Below are 23,905 nucleotides of genomic sequence, written 5' to 3'. Positions count from 1 at the left end.
CAGTACCTGCAATTCGATCCACAAAAGGATTCAGGCACTGAAATCTGCTGCTGGGATCATCAAAGCTCCTACTCCCAGGGGCAACTAAAAGCCAGAGATGCCTCAGTTCTTGGCAGTACGGTTTCCCAAAGCCTAAAAATTGTTGCTTCGGAGCACGCCTGGACAGACACCAGCCTCTGCCACGCACTGCGGGCTGGCCTGACTCTCGCAGGCACGGTCAGGATGCACGGATGAAGGGTTTCTGCCCCTCGGCCGGAGGGAAGCAGACCCACCGGGATTTCCAGAGCAGGCCCTGCTAGAAGAAAAGGAACGCAGTTGCCAGTGCTTCCCTCCCCCTTTAATTAATAGCTTAATTATCACACCGCACCAGCCTGCGCAGCCTTCCCTTCCTCCCCCATGGCTTTTGCCCGGGAAACTTTGAACACGCGTGCTGCACGGGGGTGGGGGGGCTGCCCCGCTCCCCCCAGCCGGGAGCTTGCGGGGTACCCGGGAGAGAAGAGGGGCCCTGTGGAGAAACCCACCCGGGGCTGAGGCAACTGCCCTCTGCGGCTGCCGGGAGAAGCACGGGCCGGGCCCTAAGCGCTGCCCCGGCCCTGGAGACATCTCGGCCGCCTCCGAGGTAGGGGGGGGGGCGAGGAGGGCGGTACGGCCCTCGGGCCGCTAAACCTTCCCCTCAGCCGCACCGGGGTCCCGGCGGCCGGGCCACAACCGCCTCCCCCCAACCCCCCGACAACGATCGTTGCACTCAGCTCGCGGTGGCGGCGGGCCCGGCCCAGGAAGTGACGCCAGCCCGCTCCCCCCCCCCCCCCTCCCGGGCACACCTGACTCACCTGGGCGGGCGGTTGGCTGAGGAGGAGCAGCAGGATCGGGATCGGGATCGGCAGGAGCATGGCGCGGGAGAGCGGCTCCCCGTGGGCCATGGGGCTGCTGAAAACCTTCGAGGAGAACGAGTTCGGCAGCTGGGAAAAAATCGGTTCGGGGGGTTTCGGGCAGGTGTATAAGGTGCGCCATCTCCACTGGAAGACGTGGCTCGCCATCAAGTGTTCGCCCAGCCTTCACGTGGATGAGAAGTAAGGGGTGACAGGGAGAAGGTGGGGAGGTGGGGGGGGACAGGGAGCGGGGAAGCGGTTCTTCCCACAGGAATGACACTCTCCAGGCACCCCGGAGACCCTCCGTCGCCCCGCGGCCTCCCGGCTGCGCGTACGCGCAGCCGGGAGGCCGCGGGGCGACGGAGGGTCTCCCCCCCTCCTCAGCCCTTGCCCATCTCCTAGGTCCTTAGAGATTTATCTTTTTAATTCTTTTGTCGTCAGGGTTTGTTTTCAGTTTATCTTATTTCCTTGGCTCAGCCTCCGCGAGGCATGCAAATGTAGGCAATTTGTGCTCCGCAGCAGTTCAAGCCCTTCCGAGGCCGAACGAGACGGTAATACGGCTCGCCCTGTCAGCGCAACGCCTTATTTCTGAGAAACGAACCAAGCGATGTAGCCCAGAGTTACAGGTCTTGGGAGCGTACTCGAAAAAGAACAAACCAAAGCCACGCAGCCCCACGCCAACACGGCAGGAGCACCGTAGCTGCAGCCCTGTTTACCAACAGCAACAACGGGTATGAAGGTCTGACTAAACGCAGCGAAGAGAGCCACGCAATTAAATATTCCCCAGGCAAACGTGGCCTTTGTCACACTTAAGCGAAGCCCGGACCAACACCTTTAGTTATATCGTACATAATGGGGCTGGTATCCCTCACAGAATAAGCCGTGTTCCTTAGCCACTTGCAGCAGCTTGGAAAGAGCTGCCGCACGGCTGCAGTATAGGTCTTGCCTATTCCCTCGGAGCAATTCGGAAAGCATTTTGCCTTGCCCTGCCCTGGTCGTGCGTGTATTGGCTTGCGCCGAAGCATTCGGCCTGCTGCAGCTCCAAAGGTCGTGGAAGGCAGTCCTGAATGGGAAGTGCAGGAGTGAAAATGCCGAATGGGATCTGGGGGCTTCTCAGGCCCGCCGTGTCTCGCTCCAGTGAGGTCCCTACCTTGAGAAAAGCCAGCCCTTTAGCTGGCATTTGCAGATGCATTAGTTGTGACTCGACTCCCGTGTGGTGGTTAGCAGCGGGCTGAGCAGCGGGCTTGGTGTGGGGGGTGTTGGGGCGTGGGCGCTGCAGGCACGGGCGTGCTGTCTTTCAGGAGCGGGTGCTGAAAGGATATGTGCTGGGAAATATGTTCTCCAGCTTCAGTTCAGGGCCAGTGCTCCTCCCTTTGTCTGCCAGGGATGAGTCCTCACTGGGTAGTCCAGTGTGGAGCCGTATTGTGTTGCAGGTAAATACACCACATGGTGAGAACTTTCTCCAGCTCATCTGCCTTCTATAACTAGCTGTGGCCCATGGTGGAGGACAATCAGCTATGCTGTGCTCATGCAGTCCGTGTGTGATGGGGGCCTATGGAGTGCAGCTCTCCTTTCCTAGGAGAGGAAGGCTGTCAGATGCATCTTTAGAAGCATCCTTCTGTTTTGTGGGACAGTAGTGATTTCCCAGCCGGTTGGCATCTGTGCAGAGGGAGGTGAATATGGCCAAGTCGCATTCATGAAGCTTTTCCAGCTCCACCTTGATCTCTGGGATCTCTGCTAACTCACAAGATGATTCTGCAGTTCATTTTTTGAGACGTGGATTGGTTCAGTCAAAAAAGGTTTCCCTTGTTGTGGTTCCTGCAGGAGGAGAGACATAAGTTTGCCCAAGATGGAAAATGCTTCTAAGCCTGTCTTCTGCAAGATTACTAGGGTAGTGAGGCATCTTGCCCGTTATCTGAATTGCTGACTTTGCTGTAGGCATGGCTTATATTATATAGTAAATGAGATAAAATGTGCCTTTTTTAAAAGGGGAGAGGGAGAGTTTAATATATGCGTAGGGTAACTGTGCTGTCTGTGAATAAAATGGGAAAGACCTCAAAGTTGCAGAGGGTGTTTTATTGGGTTAACCCGCAAGCCCTCCTACCATTAGAACTTCAAAGTAGGTTTCAGACTTGATGCTTATTGAGGCCTAATCAAACTAGTACTGTAGCTGACTAATTTTGCACTTAAAATTAAAACGTCTCTTAAAAATAATCTAGAACATGTTATACTTCTCATTTGCAGAATACATCTAGAAATTTACTTAAACATTAATTTTCAGTCTGAGAGAAAGGATGCTGTCACCTAGTTTAATATAAACAATTAATTTTGAGAGTTGCTATGAAATTTCTATATTAATATATTCACAATGTGCAATGAGAACCACCTGTCCCTCAGTGTCTATGAGGTGTGCAGATATCGGAGAGATCATGCGAACATGCAATATAGTTAAGAAAAGTCCCTTGAGAATTTGGGAACTTTGAGGGTGTGGAGTTCCTGCAGCTCGTGGTTAATTTTAGCAAACCAATCTTTGAAACACTAATTTATTTGTTTTACTGCAGAATTTGTGCTTCAGATGCTTAAGGGGAGTGCTAATTAGAAATTGGAAAATAAAGCTAAACTGAATTTGTATATGCTTTCTCCTTTGCTTCTTAGGCTGCTCTACCAAACCCCTTTCAGTAGTTGGTAATGCTGCTCCCCAAAGAGACTTTTCACCTGGAACTTCTCTAAGAAACTTGTGCCATTCAAATGGCGGGGTGGGGTGGGCGGCACAGACAAAATAAAACACTACCCCTCTAGTTCACAGGTTGAAACAAGCCCATGTAATTAGATTGTTAATCCAGGAGATTAACTTGACTAGCTGTTCCTTGGAACCCTGTGAAGCAGCAGAGTTAGAAGAATTATCAGTGGTATCAGAAACATTGACTGAAAAACACAGAGGCTTTTTCTTATTTATTTATTTGGTACCACATTAAAACCCTCTTCATAATGGCTTGGTGGCGGTAATAATGTGTAGTCTCTCTTACTGCGTTTCTGCAGACAGTAAGAGATTTGGAGTAATTATCACAGCATAGAGCCAAGTGGCCTCAAGCAGAAGAAAAACTGAATGTACAGCCAGACGTGTTTTTACCTTTAAGCCCAAGCCCTCTCAGGCGATCAAGCCAAATTCCATTCCTAACACCTTATTTGCTCCCCCTTTCTGTCTCCTGAAATAACATTTCCCACATAAGACTTAAGATGCTCTTGAGATGGGGAGGTTCAATGTAAGCCTGAAGAAAAGACTGTGTGACCTAGAAGGATGGAGGAGCCTCTCCCCCAGGACTTGCAGTGGAGAGTGCCAAGTCTCTTCTCTTTACCCCTCTTGGCCAGAATGGAAGTGTGGCCTGGAGAAAAAGGGTGGCAAGCTCAGAGAGAACAACCTGGAAGCCTTTGTGGATTTCTTATAGCTGAATGTAAATGTGTAGACTATAACGAGTATGAATGATGTAACGGTTCCCAGAGGGGGCTCTTCACTGGAGGTGTTAGCTGGTGGAGGTGACTTCAGGGTGTGGAGGTGGAAAGGTCTGCATTCTTGATTGGAAAAAAAATAATAAAATGAGCAAAGCGCTAGATATACCTCCCTCTGCAGGACCTGGATTTAGGAATGGAGCAGGATGTAGACATTCAGGAGGTTTTAGAAATACCTTGCTGTTAGCAGATGCTGCATTTATTTAGGTGACGAAGGTGAACGAATGTCTGTTCTGGTGGTCTCTGAATGTGTAGGTAGAACTTGAATATTCACCTTGTGCTCCTTAAAGAGTAGGGGTGAGCCTAGCTGTCCAGGTTAATCTGTAATCCTCTTGTACCAGGGCTATACAGCAGAGATCTCTTAGCAGGGCTGAGATCTGTGTTAACCTGAAAGAAGGAATTTTCTTCCATTTTTTTTAAAAAAAATTTTTTTTTTCTTTTCCCCAAACTTATTCTTCCCTGTCAGTGCAGTGGTTTTCCTTTTCTTCTCTTCTTCACATTCTTCTCTGAGGATCAGCAGTGTGAAGGTCATTAAAGATGTACCCTGCAGAGCAGAGGTCACTGTATGCTCTTAAACATCTGCCAGCATGCAGATGAAAAGAGTCCCTGAAAAAAATTCAGGAGTGTTGTAATTTTGTGGACTCCATCTTCGCAACCAGCAGTTTGTAAAGAGGTAACTTGCATTCCCCACTGGTCAGCAGCATGGCTGTGCAGGGCTGGATCTCGCCTGGGCTGGGAGAAGCCTGGCTGCTCTTCGTCTGGAGGTGGTTCAAACAAATGGCCCCGTTACAGGTTTTCAGGGCTTTTTGAGTTTCTCTGGAGCAACTTTAACTGCTCTGTCTCAGACTCCATTAGGGAAATGTGATAGTAGTGGTGGGGGAATATAAAACTGCAAGGACTGCCTTGTGAGTTTAAAGTTGCATTTTTATAACACAGTGTTATCTTTAGGGCATAAAGATTGGATACATGCAAATGCGGATATAGTCGTAATTCTTGTTGTTCTTGTGGCAGGGTTTGTGGTACAAGGGTTGGGCCCTGGGCCCTGGGGAGTGAGACAGTGGGCAGGAGTAAGTCCCTTGTCTCTCCGGGAGAATCCAAAGAGTGCAGCCCTATCCATTCGGGGTCTGACTTTGAGCGGAAGCAGACAGCTCTTTTGGGGATGTCAGAGGTTCCCTGTTCATGTAATATTTCTGGTTGCTTTGAAAATGACTGATCTGTCACTGACTTTGTCTCTGACAGAGATGCTATTTGGCACTGAACCCAGTGCTAGATCTCTTGATGTGTGTGCCCCTGTCTTCGAATACCTTTATAAGGGAAACTATATGTACCCCATGAGCTCAGCTGTCCTGTGTGAAAGCTTTTTCTTTTTTAAATTTGTATTACCATAATGTTAGGATATAGTACTGGAGGGGGAGGTGAATAGAGCCAAGGTGCTTCGAGAAGATAATTCTGACTCTAATTGTGTACGTGTTAAATAGGAAACTGTGTTATAACAGAGGCTAGTCTCATGCCTCTTGACTGAGAAACCTCATAAGGAGCTTTTCTTTTCCTCCACTTTGGAGGGAAGTGTTTCTTGGTGATAGTGCAGAATAATTTCTAAGCACTAGGAATAACTGAGCAGCATAAACACCCCCTCTCCCTTGCCCCATCCCATCCTTTGATCTGTTAAATGTGAACTTGAAGGATACCTACATCATCCTTTGTTGCAGCATTAGCACTTGCGTATTGAGGTGATGGGCGCGTTGAGAACACCTAAGACTGTGCTGAGTGCCAGTAGCACCTTGTGCTAAGGGAAGGGAAAGACCTTTCATCTTTGCGGGATGGAGGAGATCTTGGTTTAAGGAGCTGTTTGTGTTAATACAATTAATGCAAGCCACTCCAGCACTTGGCTAATGACCGAGTTGTATTTTGTCTCTCTTTATTTCCTTTGTCTTTTTTCCTTTTCTGTTTTCTAAAGGTGACAGGGGCCTGTATTTGAAAACTTACATGTCTCCCTGCCTATATGAGATCACTGGCTGATTCAGTTTTGGATGCTCTGGGTATGGGAAGATGCTAAAGGTGGCAATTTTTGTATGGGGGTTTTATTTAAACAGGAAAATTAGATAAAGGGCACTTGCCTGTTAATTAGTCAGTTAATTCACTCTAACTGGGTCTGGTCCAAGCAGAAAGGGAGCTTTTTTTTTATTTTGTTGAAACTGGAAATTCCTCGTAGAGAAAATGCCCCATTTCGAGCAGCTGATCTCTGTGATTTTGGTGATGCTCTCCGAGGTTGTTGTTAGCCCAGGAACTCTGTCTCTCGAAGTCTAGTGGTTCTTGTTAGGCTTTAGTTGTTGCTGAGTTCTTGCCTTGCCTTGGAGGGCTCAGACAGGTATTTTACATCCCTGACTCCAGAGCTCAGCCCTCCGAAGCCTGGTGAATTATGCTGGCTATGCATGTGGCTTGGGGGCAAGGAGTTGGTTGTGTTATTCATAGGCGCTCCCTTCCAGCGTGCCAAAGAGCAAACTGGGTACTTGTCTACAAAGGCAATTATTTCACAAGAAAGTTGCTGTAGGGAGCAGCAGGAGCCAACATGGTTAACACAGAGAAAAGATTTCCCTTATCTTTTTAGTTTCCTCCCCGTGTGTATGTCCCTCTTAAACCACTTTTCAGCCTGATCTTGCCTCTGAAATAGGTCTGCTCCTTCTTGCTAGGCTAGATTTGCCCCTAGTGTGAAATGTTAACTGCATCGGGTTATTGCAGGCTGCTGCAGTTGGTGAGGAACAGGCAGCAGACTGCATTTCCAACCTTGTCTGGGTGAACATCAACTCTGTGCTTCCCACAGCAAGGTGAAGCAGAGGGGAAGGTGACTGGGTCTAAGGGTTAAATGATGGCTCCTAAAATTGCTCCCGCATGGGAGCATTGAGGCTCCATTGCAAGCTTCCTTCAGCATGGGTGGTGTGTGCTGCCCCTGGATCATCCAGGAATTGGGGGGGGGACGGGGACGACGGGGACGGGAGACTTCATTGTGCTGAGGCTGCAGCTGGCGTTTTTCTTTTTAGAAATGGAGAGTGCTTCTAGCTGGCCTTGGATATTTTTTTTTAAAAGGTTGATTGAGCTGATAGCTCTGCCATGGCAGAGGCTCCCACAGTAGTAACTGGCATCACTTGTTAGTGGCACAAGGCACAAACTGTGACTGGGTTAGGAGTGGTCCCCAGGTGTCTTCCAGCTCTCGGGGACTGGCAGAGGGGGCAGGTGACAGAGCTTTTTTCTGCCTTGCAGAGGGTACAAGCATCTTTCCTCTGATCAGTTGTTGCAGCCACTGTGAATGTACTTGCTGAGCTTTATATTTAAACCCTGACATCTTCCAGGACAGCTGGTCTTCTCAAAACGCCTGCGTGGGGTGGGGGAGCATCAAAGCAATGTTTTTTTTTCTTTTAAAGTAGGACTCTCTGTTTACCAGGCATCTGTGTTAAAACTTTGTCCTATTGCTCCAGGTATTGTTCTCCATTAAATAGTGTACGCATATTGGGTACATTACAAGAGCCATCGTGTAATAAGAGAGGGTCTGTTCGGGAAATATTACCTATCTGACCTCCCTGTGTCCTCTTTTGTGAATCGGTGGGTGGCAGCAACAGTGATGCATCAGTACCTGTGGCCCAAAGCTTCTCTGGCTACTGTCTGTTGTCACTAATAATGTAGTTTTTGACAGACAGAAAGTTCTTTCACCCATCACGCGTGGCTCCTCTTTGTGGGCGCAGTCAGCCTGGGGAGAGGACCCTTGTTTCCTTTTTCCAACTCCGTGCCCGACAGGTGCTTGCAGGCTGTTGCAGCCCAAAGGCTGTGTGTGAGGTGCAGAAGGAGGGCATGGCAATTAAGGGTCTTGACCTGGGAGGCTGCAGCTTGGACTGAGTAATGCTTAGCACTCTGCAGGGTCAGGCTAAAGTGACCTGTAAACAACCCAGTGGTGCTCATTACGTGTGCCGGTGCTGGGCCTGTTACATCACTGAAAATGGCGTGCTGGGAGTTTTTGGCATCTGCTGGACCTGAGTGAGCACAGTATTGGGGTTGCCAAATCTGGCGTTTGAGGACGAGGAGGCTTTTGCCGTGTCCTCCCAGCTACAGCGGGCAGCTTGCTCCCCTAAATGGTGGGTCCCAGGGATTCCTTTCCCAAGGCCTGGGTCTGTGTGCTGGCAGCTTATGCCAGCAGCTAAAGCAATGCTGTCCATGCTCTCTTCTGATTAACGCAGTCTTATGACTCACAAAAAGTTAATTACCTTAGCCCAAGGAGTTACAGCGGTAGTAAATCTGGGCACTACATGTATCGTCCTTGTTCTTAACAGCACAGCATAAACATCAAAGCAGGGAGATGGACTTTACGCTAGGGATATTTACACTGTTGAAGTGTACAACTTGCCTGTGGTTCAGCAGCTGTGAGCTCCCTACCATTAGAAGCATAAAAGAAAGTTAATAAATGTGGAAATATGCCTGGAGTACAGGCTGGTGAGATGTAGCATGGTTCAGCCAAGTGATGATCATGAAATGTGGTGTTCAGTTTCATAAAAAATGTTTTGTGCATGTTTGAAGGCAGGAGGGAAACAGCTACTCCATCCTTCACCATCTGTTCTCTTCTACCCAGGGAGCGCATGGAGTTATTGGAAGAAGCCAGGAAGATGGAAATGGCAAAGTTTCGCTACATCCTTCCTGTTTATGGCATCTGTAAAGAGCCGGTTGGCTTAGTCATGGAATACATGGAAACGGGATCTCTGGAAAAGCTCCTGGCTTCTGAACCTCTGCCCTGGGAACTGCGCTTCCGCATAATCCACGAGACAGCTGTGGGGATGAACTTCCTGCACTGCATGTCCCCTCCACTGCTCCACCTGGACCTCAAGCCTGCAAACATCCTGCTTGATGGCCACTACCATGTCAAGGTACACGCTGGGCACTGTGCTAGGGGCCCACCTTTGGATATTCTTGCATGGCTCCTGCCAAACTCAAAGGCCTGAGAGAAACCAGCAGCATTCCTTCTAAATTAGAAAAATGCCCACCAACCCAACCCCTCCAGTCCCCCAACTTGTCTATCTGATTTATGCACCATTTTGGTACATAAATAGAGGTAGAGTTAGGGAACTTGTGAGAACCCTCCTGAAATTTTAGGAGGGTGTTAGTGTAGTAAACTCTGCTTTTGAGACCTAATGGGTCCTGCTATAAATTTCCATGCAGTAGGGTCATGAGGCAGATGAGAACAGGGAGAGGAAAGCAGTGTGAACCTCTAAATCATCTATGCCACTTCCAGAGCTCCCAGTGGTAACCTTATTCTGTCTAGGTCCTTCTGGCTTTGTACATTCCACTAAAAACTCAAATTTCATTTACAGCTGGAGTCCAGAGAAGCCTTCCCAGAGGCAACTCGTTTTCTTCTTTCGTTTGCTCAGAGCATATACAGTGAAGAAGTATCTCTGTCCTGACTGTTTATGCATACCAGAGGTCACTTAAGGGGATCTCTGTGGCTGTATCAGCATGAAATTCTTTTTGTTATCCATTTCCAGAGTAAGCTAGCAAACTTATTGGCCTTCTCTGTTGGAGGTTCTATTTTGACAGCTGGGCTAAGGGGGTTGTGCTTGCTTTCTGATCCTTACTTTTGGAGAGGAAAGAGATTGAAATACATATTTTTCCTTTTTTTTTTTTTTTTTTTTTTTTTTTTTTTTTTTTTTTTCCCCCCAAATCAGTGGCCAAACTCTTAACCTTAGAACTGCAGGATTAATCTGCAGGATTAATCATGCTGGCTGGCTGATATAACTCTGTACATGTAGAGATAGATTTTTATCAGTGCCATCATCCATTGGGCTCCCTGTTTTCCCATCCCCCTCAAACTGGCCAAGCTTTGGTCTTGCTGTACCATTCTAAAAATGAAGTTTTCATTAAATGAAAACATCTCTCCAGATGTCATGCAAAGGTTGGAGCCATAAGAGGTATGTGCCTTTAATGAAATCACATCTGTGACAGTCTCAGCTTTTTTACTAGGCCTCTTAGTGGTTTACTTCTAAGAAGGATTTTCCTTCTGAGATAGGAAGCATCTACAGGTGGTCCATGATGTTATGACCAGAACATCAGGATCTGAACTCTTGAAAGTATATTCTCCCACATTGGTGCTGAGAGGCCTTTGCTAGGTATTTATTTACCTAAAGTTTGTGCTTGCTTGCATAACTTAAATTCCTAATTCTTGACTCATCCATGAGCCAAGATATGAAGGCTGTATTTTTCTCACTGTTTAAGGAGGTTGAAATGCTGCCTGATATTCTGACTGCTGTATAGCCTATATCTGAGTGGTGATGTAATACAAGGGGGCAAACTGTGAAATGTACAAAAAAGAAAAATGTTTCTGGTGAGGTCATTGCTGACATCCCTAGACTGTTACTACTTGCTCTGTATATGAAACACATGAAGGTCTTTGGACCCTTTCCATTATGTTCAGAAAAGAATGGTCTACTCCAAACCTTTTTCCAGCCAGCAGTGTTTTACATCTGCAGGCGTCTTGGAAACCCCTCCAAGCAGCAAAGCAGACACAGGAACCCTATATGCAAAATAAGACATGTACATATTCTGTGAGGCGCCTTCACTTTAAAAATGTGGCCCCAAACCTTCTTTTTGTGTGATGTGAGACTTGTAATTAAATTTCAGACCCTGCAGCTTGATTTAATGTGCATTTTCTTGCTGGAAGGCTAATGGAGCTGATGATTGAAGTGTTTTTACTTTTTAAATGTTAGAGTTAATTTAGTAGGTGACCTGTCCCTAATAGAATCCGAAGGTGTGTGAACAGATGTTGCAGACTGCAAAAGAAGAGTTTGGAGGTAGGGAGTACTTTTATAAACTGTTTGCCCTTGAGTCAGGAAACAGACAGTCTTCCAGTGGGGCACATTAGAAATGCTTCTGTGCTCTATTGCTAGTTAAATGGAAACACGCCCTTCTTTTACGAGCACAGTGCTTGCTGTAAAAACCCCAAGTGAGGATGGTGACTAATGCAGTAGTGTTGTACAGAACTTATCATCAAGTGGGTGCCTCCATATCATAAAGTCGTCTCCTGTGTATTACATAAGTGTGTGCTGAATTTTGTTCTTGGGAGGATAATTAAGAGGATAGCATTAGCCTGAGCACTGAGCAGGGATCTAGATAGACAGACATTAAATTTTTCAAAGGCATGTTGGGGGATTCCTTGGTGATTTTAAATGTATGTAATATGTACAATGCAAGCTAAGGCTTTGCTGGTTTTTGGAGGATGGATGCATGCATGCATGCATGCCTCCTCCCCTGCGAGGGGTAGAGCTCAGTGCTGACAGGAGCCTCAGCTGGGGGCTCCCTTCACTGTCATGTCCTGCTCCATCTTGGTTGCCTTAAGCAGTGTGGTTTCCTTGGGAGGATTATTCCATACCCAGGCAGGCTTTGTGAGCAGGGATCAGCCTGCATTTGTTTTCCTCAATGTCAATCTGTTACTTCCATTTGTACCAACAAGATGCTCCCTGCCTCTTTCGCCAGTGTTCCATATATGCAGCCTTCCAGTACTTACGGGCTGTCTAAAACCTATCTTTTGCTTAACTGGACCATGTCTTACGAACTTGTTCTTCAGCTCTCCTGCCCTCCGTACACATTCTGGATGTCTCCCCAGAGCTCCCTGTGATGTGGCAATTGCTTGTGGGGAGCTGGTGCTGGGGAAGCAATGCCACATTCCAGCGCTGCCCTCGCGGCCTGTTAGTTTGCTCATTCCCTGCTCCGATGTGATCTTTCTCCAGGGCCCTCGGTAGGAGAATACACACACACACCCCACACCCCAATGCAGTAATCTCCTACGTTAAATTGTTGCCAGCTACCGTGCCTGTATGCTCTCTCTATTGCTGCTTCCCAGGTTTCTTATCTTCAATCTCTCATACTTAAGAGTGTTACTTTTTGTTCAGGTATTTGAAATGAAGTCAACATGCAACTTAATTCTTTTGGGCAAAAGCATTATTTGTAAGTTCTTGTTTCTCTTACTATCCAGCCTGTTTTTTGCAGCTCCTCCTCTTGTCATATATATGTATACATATATCACACAGGCACGTATATATGTGTGGGTACATGCATGCACACCCCACCAGTTATTTTTCATCTCCCAGATTTTGTTTTTAAAGAACTTGAAGCAGGATGAGCTGGTCTCAGCTGTGCACTGCTTTAAGCTCACTGTAGTTGCTTGTATTTCCCCCCCCCTCAGTGCTCTAATTTAAACAAGTGTGAAGAGTGAAGTTTGCTGCTGTGTTGTGCTGTGCTGATGGTCTTAGTAAATATGGATAGGTTGCCTCTGTGGTCTTCACTTTTATTTGCTTCAGCTGAAGAATGGGCTGAAGAATTCCTGAGTGTGGAGTTAGAAGAAGCCTAGTCAGGCAGCAAATTTGTTTATCGGAAAGATTCTTAATGTAGGTTATTAACTGTAGGTCAAAGTAATACCCAGAGGCCAGGCTGGTAAGGAGCAGTTGTCTGCTTTTATTAGACTAGCTGATGGAGTTAACACAGCCACTTTTTTTTTTTTTTTTATCAGCTCCATATGTTTTCCTGTTACTAGACATGAGAAGAGGCTTTTGTTGTTTTGTGTCTCCTTTCTCCCTGTTTCCCACCCCTCTTGATCAAGATTTCCATGGAGGGCTGTTGTTGCATGGCTCTTTAATCCCAACCAACAAAGCTGGTTTTCACCTTGATCAATTCTCTGATTGATCTATTTGTGGTGGCACAGGGGAGGGAACAAGACCATCCCTGTTACAGTAATGCAGATTTATGGTGGGCTGAACTGGATGTTTGACCATGGCTTTGGTTTCTGCCACTTCTGAAGAGAGCATTACAAACATCGCACCTGAAACAGGTTTTGAGGAGTTAAGGTTTCAGGACAGGTTGGAAAGGATGGAAATACAGTCTGTTTCAGAAAGACTTCTTTTAGTAGCTAACTGAAGTGTGTTCATAAACACTGAAGTAAAGACATATGTTTGAAGTGCGATGCTGGTTATATCTACACTTGGAATTAAATTTTATTCCTAATTTTTAGTAGTCCAAATCTGTGACACATTTAAGTCTCTTAAAAATTTCTGGCATTTCTTAAAGAACAAAATCGAAATAACCAGCCTTTTTCCCTTACCCCCAGAAAAAGAAAGAAACAAGGCCAACCCCACCCCCTAACACGGGAAAACCCTACAGACAGATGTGGTGGCATTCTCAATATCCAAGTGCATGGAGACTTTGGACAGAGGCAAATACTGGATGTGTCAGCAGCAATTAAAAATTAATCTGATGGCTTTGTTACCTATTTGATGAAGAAAACCTTTTGGTAAACTCTGTCCCTGAGTCCATTGCAGTGGATTCTTGAGTCTCATTTGCAGAAAAATGACGTGCAGCATCAGAAGCTAAGTGCATGCTTCAGGATGGCCTGTCAGGAGTCACCACTGAAAGCACTTTCCAAGCACTAATTTTGTTCCTGAGAGATAGATCCCTGCATTGTTTGGGAATAGCTGACTTTAGTAACCATTGTAGTTATGTGACCATATCTACTAGTTTAAAAAAAAGAAAAAAAAGTTCCAAAAAAATAACTTGATAAACTCAGAGCATCTAAAACTTCGCAAGTGAGTGGTTTTTACAAACGAGAACAGAAATGTCCACAAATGACAGAAGCAGAGAAAGACCTGTGTGCACAGCATGCTCGATTTAAAACAAAGCTAAAGAAAGAAAGAAAGAAAAAGATCTTCAGATCTTGGAATCTCTCAGTAAAGTAAGTGTTGCTGGGAAGTGGGGAGGAAAACATGTACAGCTCCCCTCGCCAGTCGCTGCTCACGTGTTTGTTCTCATGCAGACCTTTAAATAGCAGAGACTGAGCGAGCTGCCTGAACATGAACAATCCCACTGCCTGCGTGGGCTTTGGCCAATGTTTTTTTCTCTTCTTCCTACCTCTTCACCACATGTTTTGCATGAAACAGTCTGTCGCCTCCATGTCTCCTCTTAACTCTGCCGATATTAGCTATGCTTTTGAAGCATGATGGGATCCACCTGAAATAACTGATGTGAGGAGTAAGGTTATGGGTTCTGTTGGATCATGGGGCAGGGCAGATCCTGGGGTGGGCTGCAAGGGCTAGCAGGGATGTGGAGGAAGAAGTGGGGAGGGCTGCTCCACTTTCACTACCTTCATCAGCAAGGGTGCCTTGTGTTGTAGAACTAGGTACCTGGCAAGCAATTTAAAGGCAAAATAGGTAAGTTAAATGGCTGTGTCTTCCACCCACTGCAGGGTTCCCACTGATGTTTAAAGAAGCTCCATGACTAAATACACCATGCAGTGTGGAAAATTTACCCTAAAGGAACTAGTAAAAGCCGCAAAAGCTGTCTGCAGAATGTTACTATTTTGTTGCAGCCTGGAAGATAAAAATTCTTCAATTTCCAGTGCTTTCTGCATCATTTGATATAATTGAAGCTCTGCTCTACAGATTAATTTCCTATTAATTGGTATAAAACCTAGGCCTTTACAGTAGGTAGGGGCAAGTTCACAAGGTAAACTTCTTGCTAGCCTGGGCAGGGGGGTATACTATGTATCTTAGCTGTTTCTTGGTTTGTAGGCTCTGACTGAGACCTTTTCTATCTAGTGTGCTTAGCCTTCTGTCTTAGCCCCTAGCCTTAGATTCATGCAACATAGCTGGTGGCTCTTAATGCAGGAGTGTCACTGTGCTGTCTGTATTTCATCTTTATTTCTTAACTTATACAGTAGGAAACCCGGTATTGTTTAGACAAGGAGGAAGGTGTATTACTTTAATTATGCCTGCATGCCATATGGATTTCTTGAGGTGTATACAAGTCTCTGCTTCACATTAATCAAAGGATAGCAGCGCTTCACCAAGTTGGATCTGTTCAGACTTGCAGCAGTTGGTTCATTTATTAACCTGACACCATGGGCTTATATGATGTTGGGGTTGTGCTTTTGTTCTCCTGTGGAGCAGTAAGTGCCCCAAATTCATGCAGCACTTCCTGGGGCAGTCGATTCAGCTCTTCCCAGGGTAAGCTGGCTTGCAAACCTGTGTTTCTTGACTACTTACTGCTTTCCTGGACTCCAATGCTTGGCTTACTAAGGAGGTCAGCAATCCCCCTCTGAGAGTGCAGCCCTACATGCGTGCAAAGCTATTTCTCCAGATGACTTTGCTTTCCCCCCCTTTCTTTTTCCCCTCTTTTTTTTTTTATCTTCTCAAGTCATTCCCACATCACCCTACAGATTTAAGATACAGATGGACAACAGGTTGGATATACCTGTGTGCTAGGGTACAGGACTTCTACAGCTCCTAAGGATGCCTCTATTGAACTCTTTTTCCCTGGGAGAAGTTCTTCCTGAAGCTGTGTGGGTTGCTTGCTTAGTTTTATGGCAAAGGGAGATTCCTAGCGTTTGAAGACCAATGGCTGTGTAGCCTGCCTGTTCTCCAGGAGGCTGAAGCTGGCAGTAGTTTTCTCCCTTTCCAGTAATGGATGCATGTTATGACTAGCTTTGTGGTACCTTTAGAGAGAAACTTCTGAAAGTGTAAAGTTGGAGCCTATTTAAAAAAAAAACAGCTTTTTTTTAATTATGCTTGTTGTTTTGAGGGAGAACTTTCTCAAAGGAGAAGCTATGAAGATCAAAAGGGGAATGAGTCATTGAAAAACCTGAGTATTTATTAGATAAAAAGAATGTATAAGTCGGGGGGGGGGGGGGGGGAGGATCTTATCTAACATGTAGACAAAAAAATCAGTGGGCTGAGTGGTCCAAAAAGACTTGACTTTTCTTGAAATTTCCACTTAGCATAATAGACATTTTTGACCAGTGGGAAATAAGTAAGACAAAGGAAATTCTTTGCCTATCTGTTTGCTTGATGATTGGTATGCCTTTGAGAGCAAATGAATGCATATTTGTTTGACACTTCAAATTAAAGTGGAGGTGTGTTTTCCTTTTATAAACTTGCTGTCACTTGTTTTGTTCATTTCAGCTGTGTTCACTGCATCACGGCACCAACTTGCTGTATCTCCTAGTTGCCAAAAAGAATTCCCTGTGTGGGTTTTTTATGTGTGTGTGTGTGTTTTGGTTTGGGTTTGGGTTTTTTTAACACTTGGTGCCTCTGGTGTTGGGCTTAGTCCTTGTTGGCATGGTCAGTGTGACAGCGATATCTGAAAGAGCAATTCTCTTGCACTCATTGGAGTGCTCATGGTCTGAAAACAGGTGTTCAGAACACTTAAACATAGCACACGACATGAGGTTACATAGGGAAAGGGGGTGGCAGGACCAATAATTACATTAAAGTAGTTTGCACTAGCTAAATTTGACTAGTTTTAAATTACAATAAATTGTCTTGACTATTTGTTGTGTTTGCTATGTAATGGGCTAACATGTTGCTGCTTGTAAAAAACTGCTTGCTTCTTTTTTTTTTTTTTTTTTTTTGCTTAACCATATAAAAAAATCTATCATAGCATAATGCTTCCAGAGATGTTTTCCTAGCTTAGTATTTCTGAATGGCAGCTTGCTATATTTTGTTGGGTCATCCTGTTACATCTATCATTCTTTACAAACAATTTTTTGTTAACACCTCCAAAGACTAATGGTAGGCATGCACTTCTCTCCCCCTCATCCTCCTCCATGTTTTGCAGATTTCTGACTTTGGACTTGCAAAGTGCAATGGCTTGTCCCATTCTCATGACATCAGCATGGATGGCTTATGTGGCACAATTGCGTACCTTCCTCCAGAGCGCATCAAAGAGAAAAACAGGTGTTTTGACACCAAACATGATGTGTACAGGTCAGTTAACTACGAAAGCACTTACAAGTACTTTAATACTGTAAAATGAGCCCTCTTTTTCTGGTTATAAAATGTAATTGAGCGTGAAACCCCTAAATCTAGTTTAAGCCTTATCTTGCAAAGGGTTATGTTTGCTTTGCTTTTTGCTAAGTCCTTATAGGGTAGAGGCCTTTTAACAAACTGCAGCTGATCCTGGGTCTTGAGCATTATCATTCCAAGTAAAACTTATTTATTAGCAACTGGCATGGGAGGCACTCTGCCCATCTTTAATTTCCCCATCAAAAGGTACATCCTGACCTACTTTTCAAGTCTGTGACAAAATTCTTAGTTATATTCAGTGGATTTCATCACTAGGTCTTTGGTTCTTCTTTCATGGTAAGGTTATTGGGAAAAGGAAATCATAGCTATAGATTAAAAGATATATCATATTCTAAATGGAATGTATTTCTTTAAAGGTGTCTTGCAGCATTGGAGTATTAAATAAAATCCACAGTAATGCTTCGCTGCCCTCTGATTTTGTCAGTTTTGGTGTGGAATAGTTGATAAATGTTACCAAGAACTCAGCAGCCTCCAGCAAGTCCCTATGTTCGCTGCCTTAGGTTCTTCCCTGCAAAAACTAGATTTTCAAATCATGGTTCTTGGCAGCATCTTGCTGCGTGTGTTCATGGGTTCATCAGCTGAATTAGATGCAGAAGTGAAAGACAAGGAAAGGGAACTTAAGAAAATAAATTATACTTCTGTGAGTTTTTTAGCTTTTTTGTGTTGGGTTTTTTAAAGCTTTTCTAGAGGTAATTTTTTTGCATTTATTTGTAGCTTTTCTATCGTGGTTTGGGGAGTTCTTACACAGAAGAAGCCTTTTGCAGGTAAGTTTGATGTACTGTGGGTTGTGTTGGAATTTTTTCTTTTCTCCCATTGATAAGCGTGCTTCCTGCCCCACCAGCCCCAGATTTCACGCATGTTCTCCAAATTCCTACAGTCTTGTGTGGTAGACATTTTCAAGCTCTCAAATTCTGATCACAAATGTAAGTCCTCCTTTGTCCTACATCATGAATGTCCTACATCCCATACTGCTGCAGGGTGCCCTAGTCTGCACCTTTTTACTTTTGCTGATTAGTGTGTGGCCTGCACAGACTTCTGACATGTTTGCAGCCAACGAGGAACAGAGCAAAGCCAACTGGCAGGCAACTGTGCTGTTTTCAGAAACAGATTCTCTGTAGCAAGGTTCTGTAGTTTATTTGTAGATTGTGGGTACAGATTTGTTCTTTAAAAAAAAACAAAACCAACAAACGTGTCTGTGAGAATAAGCCTTGTTCCACCCCATGGTAAATGTACTGATCAACAGGCAGATATTTATTCTTCATGACTTTTCCTGTGTGTATGACTAGCCTATGTATAGCAAACATGTTTGAACAGGTTCCAATCTACTATTAATTTTTCTTCAAATGAGAGATCCCATTTAGCCCAATGGTTGACTTCAGAGTCAAGAGCCACATTACTGCAATTCTTGATTTGTGTTCTTCCTTCACCTTTATGAAAACTACAGGTACCTGGTCTAAATAAAAGCTGGGGTTCAGTTTTCTTACAGCAGATACAGAAATCCAAAGAGAGGTACCAAAGAACTGTTTGAGGTTTTTTTCTTTGGTTCTGTGTCTTTTATGGGTGAAAAAAGAACACAGTCACTCACTGACAAATGTTTTTAACTGATACATGGGAAGTAGGTGTTACTGCGTTGATGAATGTATTATGGGAGAATAAGACCAACTTCTTTTTCCCTGTTGATAAAAGAAAGCACTGTAAATCTAGAAAAAATGGATGAAAACCAAGCTTCAGCCTAATGCACTGTTAATGCTCTTAGACAAAAGATAAATAATTCCTTTAGCTGGGGGATCTTAATTTGTGTGCTTTTGCTTTACAGAGGAAAACAACATTTTACATATTATGGTAAAAGTAGTTAAAGGCCACCGCCCAGAGCTACCTGCTGTTTCCAAATCCAGACCTCATTCATGTAATAACTTGATCAAACTGATGCAAAAATGTTGGCAAGATGATCCTGGTGAACGGCCAACATTTCAAGGTAAGATTTCCTCGTAACTTGGCTGCCCATTTATTCTTTTATGAGTCACGTTATTGCTCAAGACTCTGTTAATCCTTGGGGTAAATGCTGTGAACCTCTGTGACAGAATAAATAGAGCACATTGTATGGTAGAGACAATGATACAGGTCACTTACTCATTTGTGGAGGAAGGGATTATCTGGGGACAAGTCTGACCATGACAGTGTTATGTAAACATGTCAGGAATAAGACCTGTGCTGAACCAGCTGATCCATTTAGCCAGAAATTATGTTCATTTCTGATTGTGTGTATCAGGGCATATGCCAAGCTAGAATTGGTGTGGTTTTCACCATACCAAAGTGTTGAAGGCCCTGGCTCTTGAAATTTAGTGTTGTATGCAGAGAAACTGAATTGTTTTCTTGTAACAAAACAATTTGTGGTGTCATTTTTCTGCCAATAAAGGGCAACTCTGGTGAAAGGCTTGACCTTGCCCTAAGCACCTGTTATGAGTTCAAATGTGCAGAAGGATGTAGCAAGTGCTATCTCCAGGTAGCTTCAGCGAGTGTTAATGGGATGGATTTGCCTCTTCCCTCTTCTCTTGCCCAAACAAGGTATGGGGACTGAAGGGAAAAGGGATCCCATCTTTTTAAAAACATACCTCTAAGTCTGGCAGCAGTAGACTGGTTCCCATTTCACAGTCCTGCGGTGTAGCCACCATGTAATGTTTGTCTGGTCTGAATGTGAAAATTAATTGTTCAGTCAGCCCTGTGCTACACACTTGTACCTACTGATGAGGTGCTGGATGGAATAGTCAAAATTGGAGTCTTTCTCCCACAGTATGTCAAAGTTGTTAAGCTCTAAAGACAGAGAAATGCAGCAGGGCATCTCAGAAAAGTCTCCTATTAAAAAAAACCCCAAAACTTCTCTTGTTTTCTTCAAAGAAATCACTTCAGAAACAGAGGCCCTTTGTGAAAAACCAGAAGATGAAACAAGAGAGATGATAACTCAGGACTTGGACACCAAGAATTCCCCAGAGCAGAAGCCTGAGGTATTTTCTCTTTCCACCTCTTGTTCAAGTGCACTAGGTTTTGCGAGGAACAGGTTCCTCTGTGACCTGTAACTTCCCAAGCAACTTTCTCTTTGCTGCTTTTGAGCACCTTCTTGCCTGATAGAAGTGGGTCTTGGTGAAGGACTAGAATGCAAAACTGGCAGCACCTGCATGGACCAGCTTAGGAAAACCTCAGTGCAGGACTAAGTGCCTAGACTGTTGAGGGACAGCAGGACAGTTAGGAAATAAAGGCTGGAACTAAGTGGGTGTGACTATCTTAAAAAATGCTGTAGACAGAAGAGCTATGCAGCTTCAGTGGCTCTGTGAGTACTAATGAAAGCTGCCCTCCTGCATCTGAAAATTTTCAGTGACCTTATTCATAGGTTTCATTTAATACAAACAGTGCTTAAAGACTACCTACAAATGAACAAACTTACATTTCTTCCTGCAGGGCCTCATGCTCAGTTTTCTCTACTGACCTTTCTAAAATGCTGTGTGCTTCTCTTAAAGGGGATGTCTGCATTATCCCAGCCAAAACAGGAGCCTGCTCTACCATCAGTTAAGGATTACAGTCTCTCAGAGTTGTTGTCCCAGCTGGATTCAGGGATTTCACAGACTATGGAAGGTCCTGAGGATCTCAGCCGCAGCTCTTCTGAGTCCAAACTTGCCTCCAGTGACAAGCGGCTTTCAGGAGTTTCATCTGTAGATTCAGCTTTTTCATCCAGAGGCTCCCTTTCCCTTTCCTTTGAAAGGGAGAGTTCAGGTAATGGTCAGGTTTTTCTTTGTTGTTGTTTTTTTGTAGTTGTTTGGACTGGGGCATGGGAGTCAATGGGTTGGAGAGTAGTCATATAAAGAATAGCATTCTGGAAATCTAGCATTGCTTTGTCTTGGTGTCAGCACTACAGAATTGTTTACTGGAGGCAGTTTTTAAAAAAAAAAACAACAAAAAAAATCCAAACAAAAAAACAACAAAAAAAACCCCCAGAGGTGGCTCCCAAACATGATCTAATGAGAAATAATAAATCTCATTTACTTTTGAAAAGAAATGACCTGAATTCCCATCAAAGCAATTACAGAATCAGTCATGTAAAGGTTGGTTGGAAGGGAGGTCACCTAGTCCAGCATCCTGCTCAGAGTGGGACTAACGCCAATGCCCAGTCAGGTCAGCTGCGTTTGTGACTTTTTCAGTTATACTAAGGCCAAGTACGAGCACTTTTTTTTTTTTTTTTTTTTTTGAGAAGACTCAAGCCACCTTCTCAGCAAGCCCTCATGAACATTGTAATAAGGACCACCCGCTGTTGTGCACATGCCCTTCCCTTTTCAATCCAGTACTGCAAAAAACAGGCAACTATTTTCCCATTAGGAAAACAATGATTAGTGCAGGGAGATCAACCACAGCATCCTTTGTTCTTCATTTCACAAGAAACAAAGTGGGGCTCCAGATCTGACCTGAAATTGCCCTGAAACTACTGTGGGGGGAGGGGAGTCAATCATTGCTGAAGCCACCAGATATGTTAGCCATGGGCAAGTAACATTTGATGGGTATCAGAATTGTGATGGTGTCTTTTTCATAGAATCATAGAATAGTTTGGATTGGAAGGGACCTTTAAAGCTCATCTAGTCCAACCCCCCCTGCAATGAGCAGGGACATCTTCAACTAGATCGGGTTGCTCGGAGCCCCGTCCAACCTGACCTTGAATGTTTCCAGGGATGGGGCATCTACCACCTCTCTGGGCAACCTGTGCCAGTGTTTCACTACCCTCATTGTAAAACAATTTCTTCCTTATATGCATCTAGATATTGGTACTACAGACATACAGAAGAGGAAGCTAACGGAAGCCATTTTATCTGGAGATACCAGTAAGCTGATGAAGATCCTCCAGCCTCAAGATGTTGATATTGTTTTAGATGGGAACTCCAGTCTTTTGCACTTGGCTGTTGAAGCTGGTCAAGAAGAATGTGTCAAGTGGCTCCTCCTGTACAACGCTAACCCTAATCTCACCAACAAGAAAGGATCCACCCCTCTTCACATAGCCATTGAGAAGAAAGTTAAAAGCATTGTGGAGCTGATTATGGCTAGGAAAATCAATGTTAATGCCAAAGACGAGGATCAGTGGACTGCTCTTCACTTTGCTGCCCAAAATGGGGATGATTTCAGCACCAAAATGCTGCTTGATAAGAATGCATCCTTAAATGAGGTAGATTTTGAAGGCAGAGCCCCCATCCACATAGCTTGTCAGTATGGCCAAGAGAATATTGTGCGGATCCTGCTGAGAAGAGGCGTTAATGTGAACATCAAAGGAAAGGATGACTGGGTGCCGCTGCACTATGCTGCCTGGCAAGGTCATCTCCCCATCGTAAAGCTTCTGGCCAAACAGCGGGGTGCAAACGTGAATGTGCAGACCGTGGACGGAAGGACCTCGCTACACTTGGCCGCCCAACGAGGACACTACCGTGTCGCTCGCCTTCTCATAGACCTGGAGTCGGATGTCAACATAAAGAATGTGCTCTTGCAGACTGCTCTCCACATAGCTGCTGAAACTGGCCACACAAGCACATCAAGGCTGCTCCTTAAACATGGTGCAGACATTGAGGCAGCAACAGCAGAAGGATACACCGCTTTGCACTTGGCATCTCGCAGCGGCCATTTAGCAACAACAAAGTTGCTGATAGATGAAAGGGCCAGCGTTCTAGCCAGAGGCCCTTTAAATAGGACAGCATTACATCTTGCTGCAGAAAACGGGCACTCTGAAGTAGTAGAAGAACTTGTCAGTTCAGAAAATATCAATGTTTCTGACAGTGAAGGTTTGACAGCTCTTCATCTGGCTGCACGAGGAGGGCACACAAAAACAGTTGAGGTTCTTCTGAAGCATGGGGCACACACTGACATGCAAAGACCCACATGTCAGACCCTGCTACAGCTTGCTCAGCAGAGCAGTAATAGCTCAGTTACTGTGTTGTTAAGTGAGACTTAAGCAAAAGGTACAGAACTTGCTACCTTTCTACATGGTGCAAGAAGGCTGCTGGAGCTTGACTCATGAGGGCCTTCTTCAGTTGTGCAGTGACCTGCTCATCAGTGGTGTCAGCTGATGGACTGAGGTGCAACAAGCAGAAGCTACTTGTGTTTGAGTGTGCAAGTGAGAGCGCACATGGACTAAGGCCACGTGTAAGGCTAAGAGTTGGCATCTGCCATGCTGTGGTCTGTATCAGTCATTCTGCGTGTGCCTGCCCTGTCTGTATATTGACATTCCCCTCCCAAGGATGTTGTGAGAAGGATGCAACTTGTAAGTTCCCTCCCCTGCTTTTTTTTTTTTTATGTGCCAAACTAATTTAAGAACTAACATTCTGCTTTTTAATTTTCCTCAAAAAAAAAAAAAAAGTGTAGATTCCTGGTTTATTGCAGTGATCTATATTTTGGTCTGAAAGCCTCCAATGTAAAATAAACACACCACAAATCTGCTTGAAATAAATAACACAAGAGATGAGGAAAGGGCTATTGAAGATATAGTTAATCATCTTTCAGTGTCACAAGGTACTCTACTCTGTTTAATGGAGACATTGATTACAGATTTCCATGTACTCAAAATTGATGAGGCAGACTTATTAACAAGGCCGGATCCCAAAAATACATAAGCAGAAGTAAAAG

The 23,905-nt window shown here is 44.7% G+C and overlaps 1 protein-coding gene across 1 annotated transcript; it reads left to right on the top strand.

The window, feature by feature from the left end:
* The first annotated feature begins 864 nt into the window (after positions 1–864).
* On the top strand, positions 865–23,580 carry RIPK4 (receptor interacting serine/threonine kinase 4). The gene is made up of 8 exons (XM_049834944.1): positions 865–1,070; positions 8,992–9,283; positions 17,010–17,158; positions 17,972–18,021; positions 19,074–19,232; positions 20,153–20,259; positions 20,770–21,022; positions 22,057–23,580. The coding sequence occupies exons 1-8, from the start codon at positions 889–891 to the stop codon at positions 23,232–23,234; spliced, it is 2,370 nt and encodes a 789-aa protein (XP_049690901.1). The 5' UTR covers positions 865–888; the 3' UTR covers positions 23,235–23,580.
* The last annotated feature ends 325 nt before the right edge of the window (positions 23,581–23,905 follow it).

Source organism: Accipiter gentilis, chromosome 32, assembly GCF_929443795.1.
Source record: "Accipiter gentilis chromosome 32, bAccGen1.1, whole genome shotgun sequence".
Taxonomy (NCBI): domain Eukaryota; kingdom Metazoa; phylum Chordata; class Aves; order Accipitriformes; family Accipitridae; genus Astur; species Astur gentilis.
Note: the sequence above shows the minus strand (reverse complement) of the source record. Positions and strands in the feature narration are given on the sequence as shown.

Excerpts from the sequence above, each read along its gene's own strand:
- RIPK4 (XM_049834944.1), top strand. The coding sequence starts at position 889 with ATGGCGCGGGAGAGCGGCTCCCCGTGGGCCATGGGGCTGCTGAAAACC. Across the intron at positions 19,233-20,152 it reads TGAACGGCCAACATTTCAAG|AAATCACTTCAGAAACAGAG; the intron begins GTAAGATTTCCT and ends TTTTCTTCAAAG. Across the intron at positions 21,023-22,056 it reads CTTTGAAAGGGAGAGTTCAG|ATATTGGTACTACAGACATA; the intron begins GTAATGGTCAGG and ends ATATGCATCTAG.